This window comes from Vulpes vulpes, chromosome 7, assembly GCF_048418805.1.
Source record: "Vulpes vulpes isolate BD-2025 chromosome 7, VulVul3, whole genome shotgun sequence".
NCBI classification, from domain to species: Eukaryota; Metazoa; Chordata; class Mammalia; order Carnivora; family Canidae; genus Vulpes; species Vulpes vulpes.
The window spans coordinates 2,668,667-2,694,677 of record NC_132786.1 but is presented as its reverse complement, the minus strand read 5'-3'; the positions used below and the strand labels follow the sequence as shown (position 1 = coordinate 2,694,677).

At 45.9% G+C, this 26,011-nt stretch overlaps 1 protein-coding gene and 1 long non-coding RNA gene across 2 annotated transcripts in view; one reads left to right on the top strand and one right to left on the bottom strand.

Moving 5' to 3' along the window:
- Window positions 1-26,011, top strand: part of CNTNAP2 (contactin associated protein 2) — a 1,945,511-nt gene that overhangs the window by 1,696,125 nt on the left and 223,375 nt on the right. Inside the window, exon 17 of the mRNA XM_072762802.1 lies at window positions 15,201-15,419. Within this exon, the coding sequence (XP_072618903.1) occupies window positions 15,201-15,419 (219 nt within the window). The remainder of the gene's footprint in view (window positions 1-15,200; window positions 15,420-26,011) is intronic.
- LOC140599598 (uncharacterized) lies at window positions 1,256-18,574 on the bottom strand. The gene is made up of 3 exons (XR_012002426.1): window positions 18,344-18,574; window positions 5,750-5,814; window positions 1,256-3,471 (listed from the first exon to the last, which is right to left on the bottom strand). It is a non-coding gene; the product is annotated as an uncharacterized lncRNA (long non-coding RNA).

Sequence of the window (26,011 nt, the reverse complement as noted above, 5' to 3'; positions counted from 1 at the left end):
GTGAAAAGCTGGAATAACTGAATGACAAAAAAAAAATTAATAAAATGATTTTCAACATGAGAAATAAAGACCAGGATTCTAGGCTGAGCAGTTGCTTTCCCTCCCCAGATTTCATCACATTCACTTATAAAATAAGAGGGGCAAGCTGGGACATCTTTAAGGTCTCTTCCAGCGTCAGTGATTTCATAAAGCTGCCAGAGGCCATCTGCAGCATATGTGGCTTGCCCCCTCCCATTCTAAGTGAACTCATAAGGAAGCACCATCTTAACTTTCCATGCCATGGTTCTCAGTTCTCCTAAAGATGATGGGAGGAGGAAGGCTATATCAGAACGAATGGTATCTGCTTCAAATAAATTCCAGTCTGCACACGTACTTCAACTGAGAGATAATTAGGAGATTGCCTAAAATCATGGACCCCTACTTGTAAATTCTAATTAAGGACCCATCAGAATCACCCGTAGGTACCTCAAGCTCAATATGTCAAAATGGAAATTCATCATCTTCACCCAAAAGCCCTCTCCTGTGCCCCCCATCATAATTAATGTCATCACCACTTTCTTCATGATCCACATTAGAAAGATCAAAGTCATATTTAATGTTTCACTGATGTCCCCACACTATATAGACTGTTTATCTTGATAGAACACTCTATTTTTAATATAGAGAAATGTTATTCTGACATTCCTGATGGTGTGTCATCACGCCAGAACAGTCACACAGAAAGCATCGATTCCAACTAGTTGCAAAAAGATGAATGCAACAAAAATGCAAAAATAATGAAGTCTTCTCAAACTTCTCTCTTTATCCCCCACGATGGCTCCGTTAGCTGAAATGCCTTGAATTCTTGATTCAAACAGCCTTATAATTTTTCTCCCTCACTTTCTTCCCTCTCTCCGGGTATCTGCCCTCCCGAGTAGGGACAGATTTCTGCAGACCTGCGCTGTCATTCTTTTTCTTACAGACCATGATGGCTCCTCAATCCATTATAATGCAAAGTTTAAGTACTTAAGCTTGGCCAATGACTAGGCTTTAACCTAGTCCTTAAGTCTTCTTTACATACAAACTTTGGCCCTCCCCATCAGCACCACATGCTTCGCTCGCTTTAGCCCCCGCCCCCCAATCTACTGACATTCTCTGGTCACCACCCAAACTTTCTTATGACCCACTGTGTCTTTGCCTGTTGACTCTGCCCTGTTGAAATCCTACCCACACAAATAATTTCTTTTTACCACATCTTGATTTAAAATGCAAAGCATACAAATCACAGAGGTCTTTCATTTTTCTAAAAATATGGAAATTTCCCTAAGACAATTCCATGTATTATTGGAGAATGACATAGACATCCTCACTAAAGGGGCATCTTTACATAGTCTTTGTCTGAATAGATGGTGTGCCTCATTACTGTAGGAGAACGCCACCGTTTCATAGAGATATTTTCTCTGATAGAATTTTTCTTCCCCTATCTCACTTTCTCTACTGCTAATGTTTTCGGTACTATTGACTGTGTGTGGTAGGACGTTTGTGTCCAAAACCTTTCCTTTCAAAAAGACGGCATGTTAAAGTATTGAAAAGATCAGCTACTGGCCAGCCAGAAGTCAGTGGACACTCTAAGAGGAGAAGAAGTTGAAGAGACTTGACTTCCTGCATTCTGGTGTGAGGCAGAGGTGGGAGGAAGAGTGTACTCAGTAATTAATATGGAAATTAGTGAGAAAAGTAGAAATACCCACGTGGAGTTATCATAAGATTAGAGACCATTATAGACATGCACAGCGTCTATACAGGCTCTACATTTTCACAGAAACAAATGTCTCAAGGAGAAAAAGTTGGTGCCATTGTCAGTTAGTGCATGTTAGTAATGCTGGTGAATTGATTCAACTAAGGATGACACTTGGGACCAATTAATTCAAAGCTGGTTAAAAAAAAGAAGAAGAAGATACAATAAATCAGGGAGCAGAGCTTCATTTAAATATAGTAAGTGACTGGGGAAGATTACTTGAAATAGCCCAAAAGCAGACATATCTCAAAGGGCCAAAGACAACTGTGAGCATAACAGCGCTAGGGTTTTGTTTTGCAAGTCATCAGACAAACACCTAAATTAAAACCAGGTGACAGAAAGCTGGCCAACCGGATGTCAACTGGAAAAACCGTACAAAAGCAGCTTTTTCACAAATGAAGGTTTCAGAGGGTTATCTTTTTAAAGATACATTTTGCTCAAATTATAAGATAACTTTTAATAGCGCTCAAGATAGGAACTTTGAGGAGACAAAGAAACACAACAGCTTCCGTGAAATCTCTTATACGACAACGGTCATCGCTGAAATATATTCTTCTTAAACACGCCAGGAAAAGCAGATTTGTTTCTATCTCTATAGTATTTATGTTTTACTGTGTTTTCCCTGTTTTAGTTTTAGGTAATTCCCAGTTTACAAAGGATTGTGTTATAGGAGTTTCCGAGCCAGCTCTTCAGAACCTTCGAATACACATTTTTATAGATTGAGCGTTGTAAACGTGGCCCTCCTATTCCATGGCTAACCATAAAGACCTCTGTGGTTTGTTTGTTTTCTAAGTGTGGCTGAAAAAATAAACCTGCGTGTGTCAGCTGGGGGTCTGGGTTACGGGTCTTGGGGTCCATTCAAGGTAGAACAGAAATGTTGAAGGACAAGGGAAATGTCTCCCCATATTTCTCAGTGCCGCGCTCGTCCTTGACAAACCTCTCCAGGGGGCAAGTGTTTGTTTGCCTTTCTGATAGGCAAAGCACAATTCTGTCTCTGTTTTCCCTCCAACTCAGTTTGGTGGGGTTAGCAAAGGAGACGGCCCGGACACTGACAGGCACATATGTGAGTCAGCCTCGGCTCCCATATGGCTCCTAGACCTTCTCTTTGCTCTAAAATATCGTACTTCTATCAGTTACTGAATTCCACTAATTCATTCAAATCTAATATTACAACCCATATCTTTTTTTTGAAACGTTACAACATTCTGATGGAGAGATGAGTGCTGAAACAATAAGACCGTTGCGGTATAATTCATCCCTTCAAAATTCCAGTGGTCTGATGGAGAAGACCCTTTGGTTGATTTTTTGACCTCACAAGTAAGAGATTTAGGAAGAAGAAATGTTCATATTTAGGAACAGGCCATGCTGCTGTGATGACTAAAACCCCAGGTTTAAGCGTCTGTATGGTGGTCTCACGTGTAGGCCCTGCTCCATGAGGTTCTTCTGCACCATGATTTCAGCTCAAGACTCCTTCTGTGTTTTGGCTCCGTCTCCTGGAGCCTTGGCTTTTCTAAGTCCATCTGGCAGACAGAGAAAGGGAGGGTGGAGAAGCCCTGTCTGTCTTCATACCCACATCAGTCCAGAGGTGACACAGGTTCCTGCTCTCATCCCGTTGGTGGTAACACATCACATGCTCACCTAGATTTCTGGGAACTGTCAAGTGCAGCTCTTGGATGTGGGCAGCTTCTCAGGGGTGACTATGGAAAAGAAAAAAATAAACTTTTTGTGAAAAGTTGGCAGCCTCTGCCATGGATACCGTGACAATGAAAAGGAGTAAGCTTTAACCTTGCCTACAGACATCGAGGTAGGTTCCAGAAGATGCGGCGTTTGATCTGCCTTGGAGGATGACAGGCAAATAAATGAGATAAAGGCTTTTTTTTTTTTCAGAGAGTAAATAGCACAGGCAAAAGCAAGTAGAGGAGGATGATCATGGAGCATTTGAGAAATTGAAAAGAATATAGCGAAAGCCCAGGGACCAGTTAAAAGATATTTTTCATCAGAGTAATGACCCACCCACATATCTGTGTTAAAGAGTTTGACAAAGAAAACTAACTGGACCCAAGGCCTCTTGGGAAATTACTCATTTTACTTGCCTTTGCAGATAGTGCTAAAATGATCAAATTTGGTTTTCTGCATCTCTGAATTTGATTCCTGTGATGAGAACTGATGAGAATGCCAAATGACTTCTCCTGAAGAGTGGTTGATATTTAGTATTCTACAGGGTCTTTCTGGGTAAGTGCAACCAGAGCCAATGAATAATAGAAACAGTGTATATCTGTCAAGTGTAATTATAACACTGAATTATGCTCATCTTGCATTCTGATTCCTGTATACATTAGTTTAAACATCAGAACATGCTGGCACTTCAGACCTGTGAGGATTTTACTTTGAAAAATAGCATGCCCTTATTTTTAGCCATTTTTAATAGGAAAAAAATTCACACCATGTTCAAAATTATTTTATGGTACAGTTTGACCACTATTTCTCTCCCTCTTTCTCTTTTTTTTTTTTTTTTTTTAATCTTCTCAGGTATCTTAAAGACAGTAAAAAACTAAAGGGAATATTTCAGTCCACTTTTAAATTCCCTCTAATTTTCTGTATTTAAATGAAATCCCATCCTTTGCATTTTGATTAACGTCTCTGATTAAATACTCGTTAAAATTATAGAATAGAGTTGCTTAAAACGTCACCCACTTTTGTTAAAGAAGTGAAAATTGTCAGATTGTGGCTTTTAAAAATTATACAAATATTACTGGTTTATTGTGGAATGATTTTCAAAATCCAGAGAAGCAGAAAGAATGAACCAAAAAAAACAGCTATTATCTCATATTCTTGTATACTTAACAATACTCTTTTAGTGCTCACATCTCTAAACATTTCTCTATGTGCTCACATATGATTTTTTTTACAAAAGTAAGATCATATGGTGCATACTGTTTATAACCCGCTTGTTTCATGTAATGATACTTGAGAAGCAGATTTTCATGTCAGTTTTGTCCCTTTTTAAACTCCACAAAAGTGATTTCTTTTTTCAACTGAGGACAGAGACTGTGTCAGAATCTCTAAGAGAGCATGTGTAGTTTGGAAAGCCATTACTTAATATTAACAGAACAAAACAAAAAAGCTGTTGTTTTTGTTATACAGTCTACAGAACCTAATGCACAAAAAATTGTCATAGGAGGGTGCCTGGGTGACAGTCGGTTAAGCATCCGACTCTTGGCTTCAGCTCAGGTCATGATCTCATGGGTCATGAACTCGAATCCTGAGTCCTTGGGCTTCGTGCTCAGTGGAGAGTCTCCTGAAGACTCTCTCTCCCTCTCCCTCGGCCCCCTCCCACTCACGCATGCGAGTGTTCTTTCTCTCCCTTTCCATCTCTCCCTCCCCCACTCACTCACACGTGTGTGTTCCCTCTCTCTCTCTCTCTCTCCCTCCTCTCTCTCTCTTCCTCGCTCTTTCTAAAGTAAATAAATAAATCTTAAAAAGAAATCATTGTCAGCTGGTAGGGTGTTTATCTGAGACCTTCAGGAATTTGTTTTATTCTCCATCAGCCTCCTGTATCTGGGCATGTCAGCATCTGGAGATGATAATTAAATTATTATGTCAATAAATGGAAGCATGGATTATAAAAAGATTGGGAAACACAGTGTCTCCGTTGCCAAGTGCTTCTTTAACCACTGATGCTTCATTGTTGGGCTTAACTTTTTTTTTAAGATTTATTTATTTATTTATGAGAGACACAGAGAGAGGGGCAGAGACATAGGCAGAGGGAGAAGCAGGCTCCATGCAGGGAGCCTGACGCGGGACTCGATCCCTGGACCAGGATCATGCCCTGAGCCAAAGGCAGATGCTCAACCATTGAGCCACCCAGGCATCCCTGCTCCCAAGGTTGCTCTACACACCTTCTAACACCTTGTTCAACTTACGGAGGATACGCAAAACCAGTCTAGGTGAAGGTGGGCAGCAGCTCAAACTTACCTGCACCTGTTCTCTCAATGTAGCTATTCTAGAGAGAAGCCATGTTCCATGAGTTCAAGCAAATCCTGGAAAAAAGTAAACATAGTTGTTTGAACTTTCTACAAACTGGCCCTACAAAGAAGGGTTCTCACGGATTTTCTATGTGCAATCTTTAGGGAGAGAAAAGACATATTTATGCAGTATAATCAGAAAAGTTGTGTTTTCAGCTATTATCATCAGAAATAAGGGAAAAGGAAGTGTGCCATATGATCAATCACTGTTATTATGTAACATTATCCATTTTCATAGCAATGCTTGGTTCAAGCAGAAATTTGGTGGCACAGTCATAAGGGACACCATGAAGTGACTTCTTGTCATTTTTCAGAGGTAGAAATATCTGACTTCAGAGTGTATTGACCCATCTACAATATTGATGGAGCATTTATCCTGAGACATTTCAACTGTGGGGTCCTGAAATCCTGTATTTTTAATATTCAACCCTAAGATTCCTCACTTATAATATTCCTACTACATAGAGGATAATGAACAAATTTAAATAATCAGAGCTAGAGAAAACAAACAAGATAATTTAGGTCAGCCGTGCATCTCTTCCAGAGATTCCAAGGAACTTTTATCAAAGTTTTTCAAACTTTAAGAAAGCTTGTTATCTAGACGGTGGTTCTCCTCTTCTTTCCTACCTCTCTGCGTTCCCATTTAAAGTCTCTGTTACCCTGTGGCATGGATTCTCATTTTCTCCACTCTTTGCCCAATATTGCAAATACACTGTAGTTGAGGTGAGTCTGGTATTCTCATAGAAAACAATATCAACCTCTTTTTATATTCCATGTCCACAACACGTAGAATATAGAATCTTCATTTCCCCGCCCCCCTTTTTTTTTATTAGACAGATTTTGTCTGAAGTCGTGCACACCATGAAAGGGTATGCTGGATAAGGAAGAATTTGCTACAAAACAGAGAGGGACAAACAGTGCCTACGACGGGACCTACAGGCTGGGCTGCAGTGCAGTCAGTGGCAACCAGAAAACAGACATCCCCTTGTCTGCCTGCTTCTGGGAGACATATTCCCGGATCTCCCCAGCAGACCTCTTCCACAGCGTCGTCCTCTACTCTTGGGGTCACGTCTGTGGCTGTTCCTCATTATCAGTGTCCATGTAAGCAGATCCATCCAGCACTCAGCCATTTAGAAGCCACAGTTCATAACTGACTGGTCTCTTGTCTCCCTATAAGCTCCAGCACGGTCCAAGTTTATACCTGTCAGCTTTTTTCTGATTCTAGGTTGTATTTCCTCCTTTGACGTCACATCCCACAGTCCATTCTCCTTGCGCTCTCCAAAACTGTGCGTCTCAACGACCCTGCTCTCTCTGACATCACCCAAAAGCAACCCCATAAATAACCCCTGGTCCTCCACCGAAGCCCACACACTTTCTTCAATGAGTGTTTCTCATTTTGCCACACCATCTGGCTGTGGTCAAGAGAAAAGCTTCTTTGACGTCCATCCTCTTCTCCATCCACATTCCTCTCCATCTCTGGAGACTCCATAGGCATCCAATTTCACAGTTTCTCCAAAACAGCTTCTACATTTGCTTTTATCCCAAAGATCCTATCCCCACAGTCACCATCTGGGACTTTCATCTATTCTTCCAAACTGGGCACTCTCTGCCCAGCACACAAGTCTCCACTGGTTCCAAACATGAGAGTATTTAAAACCTGTCTACATGTCCCTTCCTAAGGACAGGTCCTGTTTCACACCACATGTCATTTTGAAAAGGTTTTTGTCTTTTTCCTTTTTTCAATCATATAGGTCCATTAATATTCAAGAAGTTATTCTCAGAAGGCAGTTTAATGCATGGAGAAAACTAAAATTAGAAAGGCTTTGCATCTTAAAGACAGCTCTCTGTGTTTGCATGGCCAATGGTAACTCCCTCTTGCTTCCTTTCCTCTGTGGATGTCTTTGTTTGTGAAGTTATTTTTTAACCATAATAAAAAGCTTAAAGGCCAAGATACATAAAGAGAAGTATTTCTCATACTCAAGAGGTTATCAGGATACCGGAGGTTCTAAAATGAGTTCATAACATTGATTCTTAAGCTCCAGGCATTTCCTTGAAGAATTTCCAAAAGACTTCAAATAAACTCTCCTTCTCGGTGTTCATTTTCAGATGTGTTTAACACCGAGTTTTAGAGTGTGAATATGCATATTTGGCTCTAAAATCTTCCCTATCCACAAGCTCTCACTATTACAAAGAAAAAAATAGGTTATTTTTTTAAATTTCCTGCACAATATGAAAGGCAGTACTGTGTACTTAGAAAACCCAACGCTCTGTGCTCTGCTATAACTGGACGTCAGCATCTCCCAGACTCCATTCCCTTTCCAGGCTGTGAAGGCAAGCGTGGAAGTTAGAATCCATTCCCAGAAGCCCTCCAGCCTTAACATTATTGGTCTCAGTCACATATTTCTAAACTGAAGTGAGAAATAGGGTCGTTTGGTTCTCACAGAGACTCCGACTGCAAGCTTAGAAGGACCACAGCCCGTGAGGGCCTGCACACACCTCTGGCTCCCGCTGCGTGTTCAGGGAGTCCTCAAAACCACCCTCAGTCCAACAGCTTCTAGAAGACCAGAACTCCCTGAGGGATGCTGTGGTTGCGGTTCCAGTTATTACAGGGAAAGAGAACAGCCTAGAATCAGGAGAGAGAAGGAGCACATGGGGCAGGAACCATGAGAAGCACCAGATGCCCAGCTCCCAGGTGTGCTCTCCTGCAGACTCATGGACACGTTACCGCCCTGGAAGAACACGTGGGTACTCCCGCCAGGAGCTCCCCAGAGCCTCAGTGTTCAGAATCTTTATTTAGGCTCCAGTACGTAGGAATGGTTGACTGCCCACATGCCTGGCCTCGGTCTCCAGCCCCTCCGGGGGTTGAACCGTGTACACCAAACCTCCACCACCTGATGTGGTCAGCCCCCACGCTAAGTCACAGTCTTACACTATTCGGCATGACTCTCGGGCCGACAAAGACAGGCACCTCTTTTCAAGGGTTTGGATACTGCTTCCCCAGGGGGCAGGTAGGTTCTGGACCTCTCTTTCAGCAAAGTTGTACTCTTCACTATATACTTTTGAAAACCTTTCTTTCGGTGGCAAGGAAATAAACTTTGATTCTTAGGACCTGACTGCTAGGATGGCACTTGATGACTCCAGGACCACTTCCGTCAGGGTCACTTGGCGTTAACAAAGGTCGTATTGCAACTTACTGAAGGAGGAGCTCTGTGATAGGAACCGTGGAATATGCTCCTGACTGCACGCTAAGTTTATCCTGGACAAGCCTTTGATCCTCAAATGTCATATATTTGGAAACAACCTTTAGCATGTCTCTTGATCCCAGACCGAGAAGGTACACGGTCTTACTTTATGCTCTGAGGGCAGATGCTTGTGGAATATAAGAAGGCATTCTGCATGAATGTCTGTCTCCTACACTACGGTTTGCCTTAGGAAAGTATGTGGGTTTCCTTTTTCCAAGTATCTATATTACAATAGTTTGGCCTCCTTGCCAGGAGTATTTCTAGCCACCCATTCATTTAGTCACAAAGTGTATCTACTCCGTGGCAGGCATTGTTCTAAGTGCTGAAGATCTATTTTTTAATGAACAAAATGAAAAATATCTCCGCTTTAGTGAGGCCAGGAGCACATGTATATTGTGCCAGATGGTGATACAATGCATGCTACAGAGGTCAAAAAAAAATCAGGATAAAGGAGAAAAGGCAACCAAGAGAGGGATTCACTATGTAACATAGAAGGGTTAGAGAAAGAATTTCTAATATGATGATGTGTGAGTAGAAGGGTAAAAGAGCAGCCCCAGCCCCAGAGTTATTTGGGTAAAGGGAACAGTAAGTCTAAGGCCCTGGGGCAGGAACAGTTTCAAATAGTGGGTGAGAAAGTCTTAGGTTGATGAATTGGGGTTTTTTTTGTTTTTGTTTTTGTTTTGCAGTGGTGGTAGCTGCTGCTAGGATTAGAGACAGGTCAACATGTTCATGTGAAGTTATCCAGCAGGGAGCAAATGACTGGTGTTGTAGAAGAGAAGGGAGGCTTGCTGGGCTGATGTCCTTGAGTAAGTGAGAAGGGACGGAGAGCATCTGGGGTGCAGATGGAGCACCCGCTTAGTTCTCTCTACTTCTTCCTTCTTTTCCTTATCTGATTTCTTGCAGGGACCTTATTTGCCATTTACCTGCCTCTTCTCATGACCCACTCATGTTGCATAAATTCTTTGGTCTTCTGATGTCCACTTAGCCCTTCCTTCATTAAGAAGAAAGAAGAAAGAAAGAAAGAGAAAGAAAGAAAGAAAGAAAGAAAGAAAGAAAGAAAGAAAGAAAGAAAGAAAGAAAGAAAGAAAGAAAGAAAGAAGAAGAAGAAGAAGAAAAGAAGAAAGAAGAAGAAGAAAGAAGAAGAAGAAGAAGAAGAAGAAGAAGAAGAAGAAGAAGAAAGAAGAGGAAGAGGAAGAAGAAGAAGAAAGAAGAGGAAGAGGAAGAAGAAGAAGGAGGAGGAGGAGGAAGAAGAGGAGGAGGAGGAGGAGGAGGAGGAGGAGGGGAAGAAGAAGAAAATAGACCCATAACATTCTCCACCGTAGGATGAGGCTAAAATATCTGGTCTGCCTGTTACCGGTTTCATCATACAAGATCTCATCAAAGGAGATTTTGTGCATAATGACCCTATCGATCCTTAAGCTTCATTTTCAGATGGAAGAACCAAATCATTATCAAAACTGCAAGAGCGTCAGCCAGTCTTCTCAGCAAGCTTCCGCGGGGCCCCTGGCCTTGTCTTTTCCCTTCACCTGTTCCATATCGAATGACCTGGTGTCTATATGTCACCTAACCTGCCGAGACAGCTCAGAACCCCAAAGTCTGCTTATTCTGGTTGGTGGCTACTTTGTCCCTCAGTACAGTTAGCCTGGAGGTGACTTGTTGAGTTCCAATGAGAGCCAATAGTGCCACCTGCTGGAATTTGCAAGAAGCCGGACCGAGAGCAGTGCGTGGTTCTGTCCCATTTGCTGTTTTAAGTCCTCGGAGTCATAACCCACATTGACTCAGAGGGCATTTCCACCATCTGTCCTCTTTTCTGATGCCAGAGTGACACCTTGTGCATTTCTCTATTCACGTAATCTCTTTTCTCCCTGTGAGGATTCAGTATCTAAAATTACCATTAAAACGAGCTGTATTTCAGGGACGCCTGGGTGGCTCAGGGGTTGAGCGTCTGCCTTTGACTCAGAGTGTGATCCCGGGGTCCTGGGATCCAGTCCCAGCATCGGGTTCTGGGCATGGAGCCTGCTTCTTCTGTCTCTGCCTCTCTCTTTGCCTTTCTCTCTGTATCTCTCATGAATAATTTTTTTAAAAACCTTTAAAAAATAAAAAAAAGACTAGCTGTATTTCATCGCATTAGTACTCTTAGAATCTCTTGCAAATTAGCTTACAGAATGTTGCCTTGTGAAGGGATCTTAAAGATTGTCTAGTTCAGTGTTTTCAGACACGTTTTGAACACAGAAAGTCTTGCAAAGCCGTAACTGTAATCCTCATTTCAGACACCAGTAAACTGAGGCCCAAAGGTGAAAAGGCACAGCTACGACCAGAGTTGCATCTCCTGATTCCCAAACTATTCCCTGTAGCAGTGAGCATGCTTTCAGCTATAATTTAAAAAAAAATTAAAAATAGCAAATGTCTCACACGAAAAGTTTTGAGTGGCTCTGGGGATAATCTAAGGGCTGATTAACATCCCCAAAGATGCAGTTTCTCCCATTGTCCTCCCAGTTGTCCTCAGCTTGTCTGATTACGAGATGGCTCCAGCAACACTAGGACCCCAAGATCAGAGGCTATATGGGGGCTAACGCTCTCTTCTCCACTGAGCTAAGAAATTTGTCCCAAAAGAACCCTCAAGACCCTCCTCGTATCCTGTTAGCCAGAAAGGAGTGTTACATCCCATCCTCCACGGGTTACTGGCAAGGAGCATGAGGTTGCCACATTTGCCTTAGACAAATCCAGATGCGTGCTCTGGGTCTGGGGTAGGGCCATGTATACCGGAAGCATATGATCCAATGAGAGTACGGACAAAACTGGAAAGGGGGGTGTTGGCCGTGCATTGGAGGAACATTCTCCATGGATCTCCCCAGTTTCTGCCTATCTTCTGAGCAAGAGGCATTACTAGCTTTGCTCACACCTTTCTAAGGATGTGAGGATGGCAAACAGTCCCAGAAGATAGAGGTGGATTTCTTTCCTGACCAGGATGATGAAGCTAATGTCTCTCCTCAGGGCAAAAAGCATGTTGGTTTGCCAACAGCCAACCAGCACAATCAAAGAGCGGAGTTTCTTAAGCTCAGGTTCCTTGACAGTGATACAAGCTCGCGGCCTATGCAGCATCCATCTGGGCTGCTCCGCATGGAAGTGGGGGGATGAGAGAAACCAATGTGGATCCCAAGCCCATGCTGCCTGCTGCACCGTGAATAACAACGTCTTTCATCTCTGAGCCAAGGGCCTTCTGTCTTCTGCCAACACCCCTGAAACCACGGGAGACGAGGCTGTCAGTTTGTAAGTAGGGGAAAACCTCTGACACCTGCCAGTTCTTGACACCCACACAAAGACGACCATCAGGGTTTGCTACAGTCTTCTGTCCAGTGAGCCACCCTGGACACATCCCATTCCATTTTCACACACTCATTTCTGGAAATAAGATTACTTTCGGTGTGTAAGAAACTCCTTCTTTACTGGGAGAAGCAGGGAACGCCGCAGTCTCCAACCGGGCACACGCGTGGAGTAAGGGCCGTGTCATTGGCTCTCGTGTCTTTTATGCGGCCTCCCTTTTATTCGCTCCCTGACTCTCTCTGTAATTATCTCTTTTAAAATGTCAGCTCTTCTCACCCAGAAGAGCAAGAGCAATCAGCCACAAACTGAACTTTAGAAGCTTTTAAAATCCACTTGCTGTTCGACTGGGAGATGGATTCTCAAAGGCATCCCTTAGCCAAGTCAGGGAAGCTGACACCGAGCGACTGAGAAAAAGGAGCCCTTTGCTTGGCAGTCACGCTGGGCCTGCGGCAGCGCCTTCCTCGGGAAGCAGGGGAAGGGACGTGGGAGGTACAAGGATTGTGAATATTTGCACCTCAGAGCCGGAGAGACTCCTTCAGGAGGAAGCTGCTTTCAGATGCTTTTGACCATGACCGCCTCTTACTGTGCCCAACTGGGACCCTAGAGACTTCTCTTCCTTCTCTAGAGTGAAGTGTCAATGTTAAGAAGAGCATGGGCCAGAGGAAAAAACATGGGACAAGCATGTGTGACAAGCATGGGACAAGCAAAAACATGGGACAAGCATGTGTGACAAGCATGGGACAAGCAAAAACATGGGACAAGCATGTGTGACAAGCATGGGACAAGCAAAAACATGGGACAAGCATGTGTGACTCTGCTAGTGTGACAAGCAGAGAAAAAAGTATGGACGTGTCCTAGCTAACTGTTGGTGCTCAGAGTTTCCCCAGATGGTGACAATGTAAAGACCTGGACAAAAAATTCATCAGAGCAGGAACAGAGGAGGAGAGGAAATTAGAGCAGCGTTTACCCCTCCAAGTCAAACCTTGGGGTTAAACTCAATTTATCCCTAAATCCTATTTCCCTGATGGTTGTTGATGCCTTTAAAATGAAACCATCTTTCCTACTTAGCTCAGGAACCCGCTTGCTCTTGCTCTCCTGACAACTTGCATTTAAAAATGCATCTGCTAAAACGTAGCGCTACATGAACAAAACAGCTTCAATCCGAACGCGATGGCTACTTCTCCCCACCGACTCTGCCAGAAACCCAGGGAATGACCGTTGGGTCCACGCGTCCCAGGCTCGTCCACCTGCATTCTGACATTTCCGTGGAAACCTCGGTGAAGGTCACCGGCCTCCACTGAGTCACAGGGACCCCCGGAGGCAGGCGCTCCTAACGCAGGGGGGATGCTTTACGGAGGACACGTAGATTCACCACAGGTGTTAAAATTAAACTTCTCTTTCTAATGACATAAAGGATCAAAATTCCTTGGTACAATTAGGTTGATTAAATTGAGCTCGGCGTCCAAAAATCCCTGCAGCTTCGTAAAGTTAATGCAGCTTTCAGAGGGGCCTGACCGAGAGGCAGGGAACAGTCGAGGTCCTGGGAGACTCTGGCCCACTGTGGTTTTTAAATTAGAAGTTTGATTGCTTGCGACACCATCTCAAAATGCTACCAGTCCACAGAAGCTGAATTTTCCATTAGCCAGGGGGGAAAAAAATGACAGATATTTAATTAAACTGCTTAGAGATTAGGCGGAAAGCTTAGTGGATAGATAAAGGGGCCGAATCTCTTTATAAGCAAAGTTAGGAAATCCACTCGGGTGCCACGTCTTTAATGCGGAAAGGAGCTCACCAAGCCGAGGAGCTGGGGACCTGGGTGCCGCCTTCGCACTGAGCTGCCCCTCCTGCCAATCGCAAGAAAAATGCACATTCAAAAGGCGTGTTTATAAAGCGTTAGGTGGTCACTGAGGAAATTAAAACCTAAACTGTGAAGTAGGAAAGCTCCTTACAACCAAAGCTGCCAAAGCAAACCACCCTAATCCATTTTTCTCTTGTTGAAAGGTGATTTATTACGGACTTTGAGCAGATCCCTGAAAAAAAGAGTGATGTGTGGTCAGTGCTGGAGGCGCAGGTTATGAGAAGGATCGGGCATTCCAGATGGGGAATGGCCTTGCTGTCCGGCAGATGGTTGCTCTGCAGGAGTCTTGAGCCTCCTCGTGGGTAGCCACGGCCGCCCAAAAGGATGCAGGACACCTTCGTAGCCCCAACGCTCACAGCTCCTCGGCCTTCAGCAGGAACCCCAAGGGACTACTTCAGTGATAAACAGTGTCATCAGCTCTCCCAAAGAGTAGCTCTCAACTCCAGCTCTATATTCATATTTTCCAAGGAGCTTTGAAAAATACCCGTGCTGAGCCCGAATCCCGGCAGATGGAGCTTCTCCATAAAGCTCTCCGGGAGCAAGTCCCTGTCCTGGGAGCTGCTGAAGAGGTACCCCGTGTGCAATCAACAGGCCGGGGACTCCGAAGCCTGACAAGCCTGGGTGTAGGTCCTGAGCCCACTGCCCATATAAACGTGAGACACCAGCATGGGCTTGACTCCTCCAGGTCTGGGTTTGCTTATCAGGAAAGAGCCGGTGATGGCAACCTCTTGACAAGCTTCTAAAGACCAAGTAAGATCAATGTATTCCTGGTTCCCAATCCCTCCCCTCGGAGGAAATATGATTAGAGTGGATTGATGCTTTATCCTTCCTCAAATGATTTAGCCATGAACTTTTGTGGCAAATGACGGGCTTAGATGATTTCTCTCTCCAGGCCTTATCTTTCCGCTAGAAATCACTGCTCTTTGGTATCTGGGAGGAAAATACTCATGTGCCTTTCATGCTTTCTGCTCCTCCAGCTGCCACCGAAGTGTCCTTTTCATTTGATGTCGGAAATGGGCCCGTGGAGATTGTGGTGAGGTCGCCGTCCCCTCTCAATGATGACCAGTGGCACCGGGTCACCGCGGAGAGGAATGTCAAGCAAGCCAGTTTACAGGTGGATCGGCTGCCACAGCAGATCCGCAAGGCACCCACAGAAGGTCACACCCGCCTGGAGCTCTACAGCCAGCTGTTTGTTGGTGAGTGATGGAAAGGCCTTTGTAACTTCCCTCTGTTGTTGTTGTTGTTGTTTTAAGATTTTATTTGTTTAGAGACAGGGAGTGCACCTGGGTGAGTAGGGAGAGAAAGGGAGAGAATCACAGAGCCCACCATGGGGCCCAATCTCAGGACCCTGAGATCATGACCTGAGCCAAAACCAAGAGTAGGACGATGAACCGACTGAGTTACCCAGGGCCCCGCCCCACCCCTCATTGGCTTTAATAACCTTCACAATGGAAAAAAATAAAACAGTCTCTGGAATGTGTTGATAGAGATCTTTCCAAAAGTAAGAGGCTAGGTTCCGGGTAGTCTCCATCAAGACAGAGTGGAAGGAGGAAGATGACTCGGGAAACCTAAATCTGGCTTTGCTCTTCACTCTGCAGAGCTCATGGTCCTTCGCTACAAGATCAGAGGGCAGGCTGGGGTCTCTCTGAGGTGCCTGGTCTGCTCACTGTTAGGTCTGTGGTTTTAGACCTGTATAAAATTCTTTGATAATTTAGGGCACTTGCAACTGTAAAGAAGGAAAGGAGGGAGGGAGGGAGGGAGAAAGAGAAGGAGATTAACTCCCTCCCTTTAGGTTTGCTTGAAATGATAAGTAGAAATCTATTATTCCCTTCCCTGCTCATCCTCAGGATTCCAGGCAGAGAAAGATGTGACCTCTCCCTTTCATACTATCTTTGCATGAGAAAGAGATTGACACTGAGCAATTCAGAGCGAAAGTTTGCAAGACGTCCATCTAGCCTCACCATCTGGTCTTTGCTTTTGACATATTCCAGCTGAAGCTAATGTTATTTCAAATCAATACCTGTTTCCATGACGAAATATTAAATTTTGTTTTCCGGAACACTAATGTTTTAAGAAATGAGCCATTTTTCCTCTGTTGAGTGACAGGAGAACGAGTCTGAAGGACTTTCTAGCTATGTGCCATCTCAGACCCCCTCTCGAAGTTTCTGGGGGTTAATTGATCGAGTCAGTCAACTGTGGCAACCCCAGCCCAAGCAAAACCAGACGCGACCTGGTTGCTGTTCCTACCACCTGTCACCCCACACTAGAGTCTCACTGAGGGTCAGCTAATTTTAACAAGGGCCAGAGCCCTGCGGTGTCCTTCATGATTGTGTTGGAATGCTTTAAAAACATTAGAAAGTCACCAAAAGAGAGGTAACATTGGATGTCAACTCCTTTGGTGCCATGTGGGCAGACAACAAATGTGTTAACTTAGTTAGCTTTGGAAGTAAGAGTGACCTGTTACCAAGCCATGTCATCGGGGGCCGTGACAGTCACAGGTTCTGAGATAAAATACTCCTCGACCCCAACCAGAACCCAGCCCCTTCCAAATCCCGCCCTCACGCCGTACTCAAAATTACACAAGAGTCTTAAATTATTTTTTATTAATTAAATATCCGGGCTGCTGATTCCCGCTGCATATCATGAGCAGATTTCACTGGGATAAGGTTGCCCAGATTACCTGGGATAAGGTTGTCTTCCTCAACCGTGTCCATCTCAAGCATGCTAGTTAAGTCCTACCTGGTTTCCAGAACAGGTGACCCCAGCTGACCCGACTTTCTTATTTTTCTGAACTTGTCTCTGGGTATAGAGGTCCAACTTTCCTTCTCTCCCTTTCCTTCCATGGACTAAAGCTATCTTCGGAAATGTTGGAGACCAAATAAAGTCATAAATGGGAAGAGATAGGGGGAGCATTTATGACGGTCTCAAAAAGAATTTTGATTCTGCTTAAACAAGAGCAACCGCCAGGAAGAGAACAGTAGAGGGCCAAAGTCACAATTCGACAGAACAGTTGAATTTTAGAGACAGGCAGAAAAACAGCATCTCAGGAGGAATGAAAGGGGAATGGGAGGAATAAGCACGGGAGAAAGGAGCCGAGGAGAGGCTTCCATGAAATTGTCTGTGTTTGCTATCGCCAAGTCAGAGCAAGGGCCGTGTGTAACATCAGGCCAGAAAACACGTTCTTGGAATTTAGGAATTATGGAACCCCTGGTGACCTGGGAAAGAAGCTGCAGAACAGGGGCGCTGCCCTGATGAGTCAGCAGCTGCTTTTCACTTCTGAAAACGAGGAGGTCCATGTCCCATTTCTAATCTCCTGTCGTCTCAGAGGTGGGCAAGGTGCACACCCCCCAGACACAAGCGATTTTGCACCAGTGTGAAAAAATATCGTTCTGCAACAGACATCCCTCCCAGAGGAGGAGAGGGAGGCTTGTTTCCAGAAAGAAAATCAGCTCAACGACCGTGAAATCCTAGAGCCAGTTACCACAAGACTATTCTGTAGGGATTCGGGGGACCCGAGAGCTGTTCTGACTTCAGCTCTCATGAGACGCTCTGTCCTGACCCAGTGTCACCACTTTCCCTCTCGAGCCTCCTTTTTCATCTGTCTCATAAAGGAGTTGGGTTTGTCGGTCTCTGGAATTTCTTCCCACGTCAACCATTTGTGATTTCGTGTTTGGACATGGGTTAGGGGGGCCTCAGATGCTGAGCCGTCATCCTTCCCACGGTGTCGTGTGGCTCACGTGGGCTTTGGATCCCAACTCTGCCCCCACAACCCCCCAAGGAACCACTGGCAGGTGACTCAGGATTTCCGTATGGAATAGGGATACAGTTCCCACTTCTCAGGGGGGTTGATACCATCTAGGATAAGCACTCTGGAGTGAAGTCCAACTCCTGAAATGTGGGTTATTTCTTTATCTTTGCTTTTACCTTTACTCCTTTAGCTTTCTTCCTCCATGTAACACTCGCCCCCTTCTACAGAACCAGCTTCCAACTGGCTCATTTCTCCTTTCCTAAAGTACTGGCCTGATACGTGGTCACCCTAACCCACACACCCCGAAGGAAAGTCCCCATGGTGCAAACACTCCCTCAATATCCAAAATCAGGCTGCAGTTACTCTGCTTACCTGTCGCAGTGGCCACAGAGCAGAAGCAGCAAGCAAGAGCCCAGAATTGTTCTCAGTTGGCCAAGAAGCCTGCAAGCATCCATGTGAAAACATCACAGGGGCATCAGAGTCACAGCCCAGACATGTGGCAGAGCTGCCCAAGAGCTCCTTCTCCGTTCTAGAAAAGAGGTGCTTCGACTCGGCCTAAAGCTAAAACAGACTGGAAGTCCTTCTTGGCTTTACGCACAGAGTGGGCTCTAAGGGGAAGGCCAGGCTCGTGTGTCCTTCCTCAAAGTCACTGGAGAAACAGGGAAGAACAGTCCCCCTCACTCGACATCTAAAATGTAATTAAAAGCTGTCATCGAAAGGGAATTAACACAGGTCTGTAGACAGTGATTCTCATTTCTATGAGAATGATTATTACAGCCACGATTCTGCCTTAGTCAGAAGGTAACAAATAAACTTAAACACAAAAGGTGCCATGAGAAGAAGGAAGCTGTGGCTGGTATTTGTCTGAAAAACGCAGGAAACTTCCTCATGTTTTTGGTCCAACCATGAGCAACTAGCGTATGATGAGCTCCTGGGATGGCCCAGCAGAGCCCCTTAAACCACATGGTGGTCTGTAGCTTCAACCAGCCCGGGTGCTCAGACCAACATCCTCCATGGCAGCCAAGGGCCCTATTTTTCCTAGAACGCAGAGAAGAGCAGACATGCCCAAGGTCACTATCCGGGCATGAGCAATGCCAGGCTGGATTGAGCCAGAGCCCGCTTTGGCACAGAGACGTCGGGGGAGTTGGGAGCCCTGGCTGCTGAAGCGACACTGTCAGGGCTATGAGGGGGCCAGGGTGTCTGCTGGGCCCTCAGCCTGCAGCCAGCGGCCAGCCCTGGGCATGGTCAGGGAGCTGGCGAGGGTGAGCCATCGAGGAGAGCCAGGCAGGCCATTCAGGGCAGGTGGCTGGCGGGGGAGTTGGTTTGCAGCAAGCCAGACGCAGGCCAGAGCATGTGACTGTGCTCGGTGGTGGTTTGAGGAGGAGGCCAGAGTTTGGGAGAGCAGGAGGCTGCTTCAGGAAGGTTCGGGAAGACTCAGTGGCCTAAGTGGCTCTTTGAGAACCCGAAGCAATGACAAATGTCCCGGGTCAACCACTTGACCCTGACCTCTTGTGAAATTTCTCTGGAGACTAAAGGAGACCATCCCTTCTGTGCAAGAGGTAGCCCAAGAGGAGGTGGAAAGCCGAGCTCCATGCTCGTTCCTTCAGGATCTTCTGTGCTCTGCGGATGCCTGGCTGGAGACAGGAGGAGGTCCTCAGGCCTCAGGGCACAGGGGAGCAGCAGAGCCTGCAGGCTTCTCTTCCTCCAGCAGTTTATCTTTCAGGAAACTCCTCCTGAGCTGCCACTTGAGTTCATGGATGACTGGAAGCTTCTTAAATGGACTTAGAAGTCAATGAGAACAGAGTGCTATGACCGTTCACTAAGCGACGTTGCATGAGCAACCCCATAAAACAGCCCAACTTCCCCCAACACCACGATGTGATTTGTTTGGTCAGCTGTTGCTCACCCCCTCTGGATTCCAAAATCCTGAATGGATACTTTCCCTGCCATCTGAAACGCAACGGCGTTGGGAGAGGAAAGAGAAAATCAGCATTTGTTGTCTGCAAGGGAGAAAAATGGAACTGCAGCCGTAAGGCGCACCCAAATCTGTGTAGGAACAGAACGGTCCTTTTTAGTATCCAAAAAGTTTAGAATACAAACGGTACAGTCCAGACGGCAGGAATCAAAACACAGAAAATATGTTGCTTGTTCCCATTCCCTGCAAGCCTGCCTCAGTAGCAACAATGTGAGCGCGGGCTGGCATGTTCCGAGCCACACTTCGAGGCCAAGTGCGCCCCATGCTCTGTTCAGCTCTGGGAAAGCAAGTACTATGACTCATTGCTGCTGGATTTTCACACTGGAGAAACTGAGGCTGAGGACTGGTCAGCAGCCCAAAGTGGTGCAGCAGCTGGTAAGGGACAGAGGCGAGACTGGACCCCTCACAGTCTGATTCCAGGGACCCAGCTCCTAACGGTTCAACTTGCCGAGGCAAAAATTACACCCACATTAAACAGGCAAAGGAGATTTCGCTCAAGGCTACTGCAGGGGGGAGGCTTAGTCGCAACCCCACTGGAATAGTGGGAGAGTTGGTTTTCCAGGTGTTGGTTTTTAGGTGTGGTAAGACACACGAGGCGAGTTTTACGGAGCTGGGGAAGAGAGATGAGAGGCCACCTGTGTTTGCTAACAACTGCACCCAAAGGAAAAGCTCACTTTCTCCTGGCTTCCTCGCAGGAGGGGTCGTTTTACAAAGTGGAGTGAGGGGCCCACACTCGCTCGCCCAGAACCTGAGAGATACTGGCAGGAGCAACCTTGACATATACCTTCCAAAGAGACGACTCCTGGGTCCCCAGTAAAACTGGCAAAAAAAAAGACTTTTGGGAAACAATTTACATCTCAAAAGGGAAGACAAAGAATTTACGAGTTTTCTTAGGTGAATCTTTTAAGAAGAGGGAAGTCAGGGGTCTAGGATCCAGGAGAAACCTGTCTGGTGTTGAGTCAAGCTGAAGGGAACGCTGCAGCCCTCTTGGTCGGTGTATACCAGCGTTTCTCATCTGGGGTGACCTTGGGGCCCACCAGGTATCTGGAAAAATGTGGTGGCTTCCAGTGCCACCTCCAGCGACAGGCTGCAAGCAGAACTTTCTGCAACGCACAGGGGAATCCATCCCAACAAAGACTTCTGCACCCCAGACGGCAGCCCGGCCCCCAGGAGGAAACACTGGAGTAGGAGACTAGGAGGTCAGGCCTAGCCTGAGTTGGCGCCAGCAAGTATTCTGCGCATCACAAAGTCAAAATGCAAAAGATCAAGGTGGTCAGAGGACCACGCGCAGACACAGTGTTGGGCTTAAGAGGAGAAGCAGAAGCAGTCTTGGTGGGGATGAGCCGCCCCACTTGAGAGTCTCCGTGATGCAAAAATAAGCTGTTTTGTCTTTTTTACTTATGTTGGTAAACACTTTGCAAGGGTTGTCAAAGTCAACACAGATCTCTCTAGAACCCACAGATGTCTAGAAAATGCCCAGAATCCTAGTCTTCTTTCCATCATCTCCCAGTCCATTGGCTCAAGTCAAAGCAAAGCCAACTACTGAGACATCAAGTTAGCAGCAAGGAAAGAGTTTCTTCAAGAAGCAGCCAAATGAGGAGAGAGGAGGACAAGCCTCACGTCCCCCAAAGGGGGAGGAAACACATTTTTATAATCTCAGGGGTTGAGATTACACACACATTGATGGAAAGGGCCCGGAACTTTAGGACTATTCGAGGAAAGATGGGGCATGTGAATTGAGTGACATACATGTGACATTTATCCCATGTTTGGGGGGGGAAGGGGGAGGCCTTAACATCAGAATGAGGCAAACTTCAGCCCCTGACTCTGTTGCCTGGTGAAGTGGGGGAGACCCCCCTGAGACCTTGGCCCAGCCCATCCCAAAGATGTCACCAAAGGTTCTTGGTCTTGTCAGGAAAAAGATTTCAAGGACAGACACACAGCACAGCGGACCAGCAGCACAAGTGGGAAGGTTTAACAACATGAAAGTCTACTCCCAAAATGTGAGAGCAGGTGAGCTCCAAAGAGAGAGCTGGGTGCCCTGGGTGTCTGTCTTTCATTGACAGTTGTTAACTAGGGAGTGGAATATTCATTACTTGGAGCTGGGATTCCTTGGAAGCAGTTTTTTGCCTTTTCCTCTTGATTTGGTTAGAGGTTTCCAGTCATGGCACCCGCCATCTTTGACCTGCCCGGTTGGTCTGGCTTCTTGAGGAAGTGCTGCCAGGACAAGGCCTCTGATGTTCCCCAGAGCTGGCCTCCAGTATCCTGTTAGAACCTAACGAATCGCCAATTCTAGCAACATCAGGAGGTTATCTTGACAAAGAGAAGGAGTTGTGGGCATGCTCCAAGAGCCAACCTAAGCTGGATGGAGCCTCGGGCTCGCTATCTCAGGTAAGGAAAGTAAAGCTTTGCTTGTCCCCAGGCTGGAACCATCTCGGTTGACCTCGAGTCCAGGGTTTCTGCAGACAGCTGGCAGGTTTGTTGGTGGGGTCTGAAAGACACAACAGCTGATGGGGAGGAAACAAGTCTCTGGAAAGCAAGCTTTAACCTCTCTGCTACTTTCCACTTCATTAACCCTACAGGGCACAGTTTCACCAGCAGCGTCCCACCCACTGTCCTTCATGAAATATTTTCTTCTCTTGGGCCCCGTGGCAGTGTACTCACCTGCTTTGCCTCTCACCTTTTGCTTGCTACGACTCCGTCCCTCCTGTGTGTTCGCTTCCTCTCCATGACCACTAGATGTTGAAGTGTCCTAGAACCTTCCTCTCTTCACTCATCTGTTTCCCCCAAATGATCTTATCCAGTCCAGTGGCATCCGATACTACTTAGGGACTGAGGACTCTTGAATCAAAATCTCCAGGCTTCACTTCTCCCAAGAATCCTGCATCCACTTATCCAACTGTCCACTTAGCATCCCAGCTTGGATGTCTACTGGGCATCCCAGAGAAACTATGGCAGGCTCTTGATGGCAACCCCAAACCTGTTCTTCCATCAACCTTCCCATCTCAGGAAATGACATCACCACCTACCTTTTTTGCCTGAGCCCCAGATTTGGAGTTACCCTGGATTCTTCTCTTTCCCTCATCCACTGTCCGTCAGTAGTAAGTCTTGTGACTACCTCTACTCCAGACTGTGCCCGAGGTGTGTCCACTGCTCTACCCTCGCCAAAGCCATGGTTGTTTTTTGCTTGGACTGTTGCTGGTCTCCACAGTGTGGGCATGTGCCATGGACACGCCAAGTTTGTTCCTGCTCTAGAGCATTTGCACTGGCCATTTCCTCTGCCTGAAGTACCTCCCCAGACACTGAAGAGCCCAGGTCCTTCTTGTCCTTCATGCCTCAACTTCACCTACCTTCTCAGGGAGGCCTTCTCTCGCCACTCAACCTGATGTAACCAGTCACTTCCCATCTTACCTTGTCCTTAGCACTGGTGATATTCCCATTTCTCTCTGTGTCCTTCCCCTAGGGGATAGGCTATGTGGTAACAGGGACCTAGACGGATGCTGCAGTGGATGCCCAATGGATATTTGCTGAGGATGCAGTGAAATGAGTAACTGAATGTATGTATAGTTTGTCACTTCTCGGAATTAATAGTTATATCGCCATCTTCGGAAATAACCTTGTTCACTGGGTACCACAGACTAAAATCAAGCATGACAGAAGCAAAAAAAAAAAAAAAAAAGAGAGAGAGAGAGAGACAGGGGAGACAGAGTCTCTGAATATTATGAGAGACAGCATCTCTGAACAGTGTAGGCCCTAACTAGAGTTTTCAGCCTCTTTCTTTCGAGGCCTTGTGGCAACTGCTGAGATGCTAGCTCGGACCCTGATGCAAAGAGCTTCCCCCTCGATCCTTATAACTGGTCCCCTGGTTCTCCCTCAGACAGAAATAAGGAGTGATGCCATGGTTGGAAACCACCGCCATTGGTAAAAATAGTAAAATAAAATGATTTGTTAAGTAAAATCTGGCATAAGTATCATTAGATGAAATCCATAAACTATCTACAAAGCAAAGGGGCAAATAGAATACAGAAGCTGGGGCCGCCTGGGAGGCTCAGTGGTTGAGCATCTGCCTTCAGCTCAGGGCATGATCCCGGGGTCCTGGATTCGAGTCCCGAATTGGGCTTCCCTGAGGAAGCCTGCTTCTCCCTCTGCCTGTGTCTCTGCCTCTCTCTCTCTGTGCCTCTCATGAATAAATAAATTTAAAAAAAAAAAAAAAAAAAACATTTTTTTTGACTGGGGAAATATCAGAAAGGGAGACAGAACATGAGAGACTCCCAACTCTGGGAAACAAACTAGGGGTGGTGGAAGGGGAGGTGGGTGGAGGGTGGGGGTGACAGGGTGATGGGCACTGAGGGGGGCACTTGATAGGATGAGCACTGGGTGTTATGCTATAGGTTGGCAAATTGAACACCAATAAAAAATAAATTAAAAATAAATAAATAAAATAAAAATTAAAAAACAGAAATACAGAAGCCGCTCCATGGGCGGCCACCCCCTCACAGCTGCTCGTCACAGAGACAACCAGCACTTACTCTGGTCTTCTTGCGACCACCTTCCACCAAGCTCCGCCTCGAGGCCACGTCTGAGTTTCTGTCCCTCTCAGTAGAACTGGGCCTGCCCACCACCCCACCACAGGTGGCATCACCTGCTAGTAGTCACCGTATCTTTTCCTTCCCCAGCCCATGGTGGGGGGCAGGGCCTACTGGCTTGTTATAAATAAAATAAAATAAAATTCTGCTCTCTACAGTTAGAGTTTTCACATATTAAGTGAGTTGCCATAGCCACTGGTTTTTTTTTTCTTTTTTGTAAATAAATTTATTTTTTATTGGTGTTCAATTTGCCAACATATAGCCACTATTTTCACCTTGTTTTCTTGCGCTCGCAACACAATCAGACTGACAATGACCCCTACCCTCTCCTGGGACTTTGCATGGTAGCCTCTTTACGCCCGTTTTCTAGGACTGAGCCACTTGTCTAAGGCAGAGGTCCCACGTGTGGAAGCGTTTAGAGAGATTTGGGACTGAAGAGCCAGCCAGTCCTGTGGTCCTTCTGTGTAAAATAGCTCATGTGCCCCAAAGACAAATGCTTTGGGGACTAGGTGGTCCTCAAACCAATTTTCTCATGACAACTGGCATGGTCTGATCCAGAAAGCTGGATTTTATTTTTTTAAAAATTATTTAAAAATTAATATTAAAAATTATTTTTAAAAATTGTATTTATTTATTCGTGAAAGACACAGAGAGAGAGGCTGAGACACAGGCACAGGGAGAAGAGGCTCCCTGCTGGGACCCTGATGCGAGACTCGATCCCAGGACCCCGGGGTCACGCCCTGAGCCCAAGGCAGACAGACGCTCCACCGTTGAGCCACCCAGGTGCCCCCAGAGAAGCTGTTTCAACCTAAAGGCCCCAGTTTTGCAATCAGCATGGAAGGTTTTTTACAATTTCACATATACATTTTTTTATTCTTTCAGTAAGGAATGAATTAAAGTTTCTAATAATAAGTGGCAACTGTCATACAGAAAAAGATCATAATGAAAGAAATCAAAAAAAAAGAAAAGAAAGAAATCAGTATCGTGACTCAAATATTGAGGAAGGGCTGGGCACTCACAGCCCCACTGCCCCTCCTGCAACTCCCCGAGGAAGCCAGACAGCACCCCAGGCCCCCCTCCCTGCCTCCGTCAGCCCTGCTGTCCGGGTCCCAGGACTGCGCGGGCCCCACTCTTCACCTCCTGGTCCCGCTGTCACAGCCCGGCGGTGTCCCTCCTTCATTTTATTTTCACTTTATTATGTTTCCTCTGTCTTCCCCACTCCCACCTCCCATTCTCTCCCCATCGCTGGCACCCACTCGAGTGTAGTTTATGGATGGCCTCCCGGCCCCACTCCCTATATATCTGTTCAAAATGTATGTTTGTTCTGGAAACTTCACACTATTGCCTTTCGCGTGTCATCATTTATATAAATGGAATTGTGCTACAAACCTCATCTGTTTCTTGCTCATTCACTCGGCCTTATGTTTTTAAGATGTATTTGTATGGCTCTGCGAATAGGGTTGCATAGCGTTCCATGGT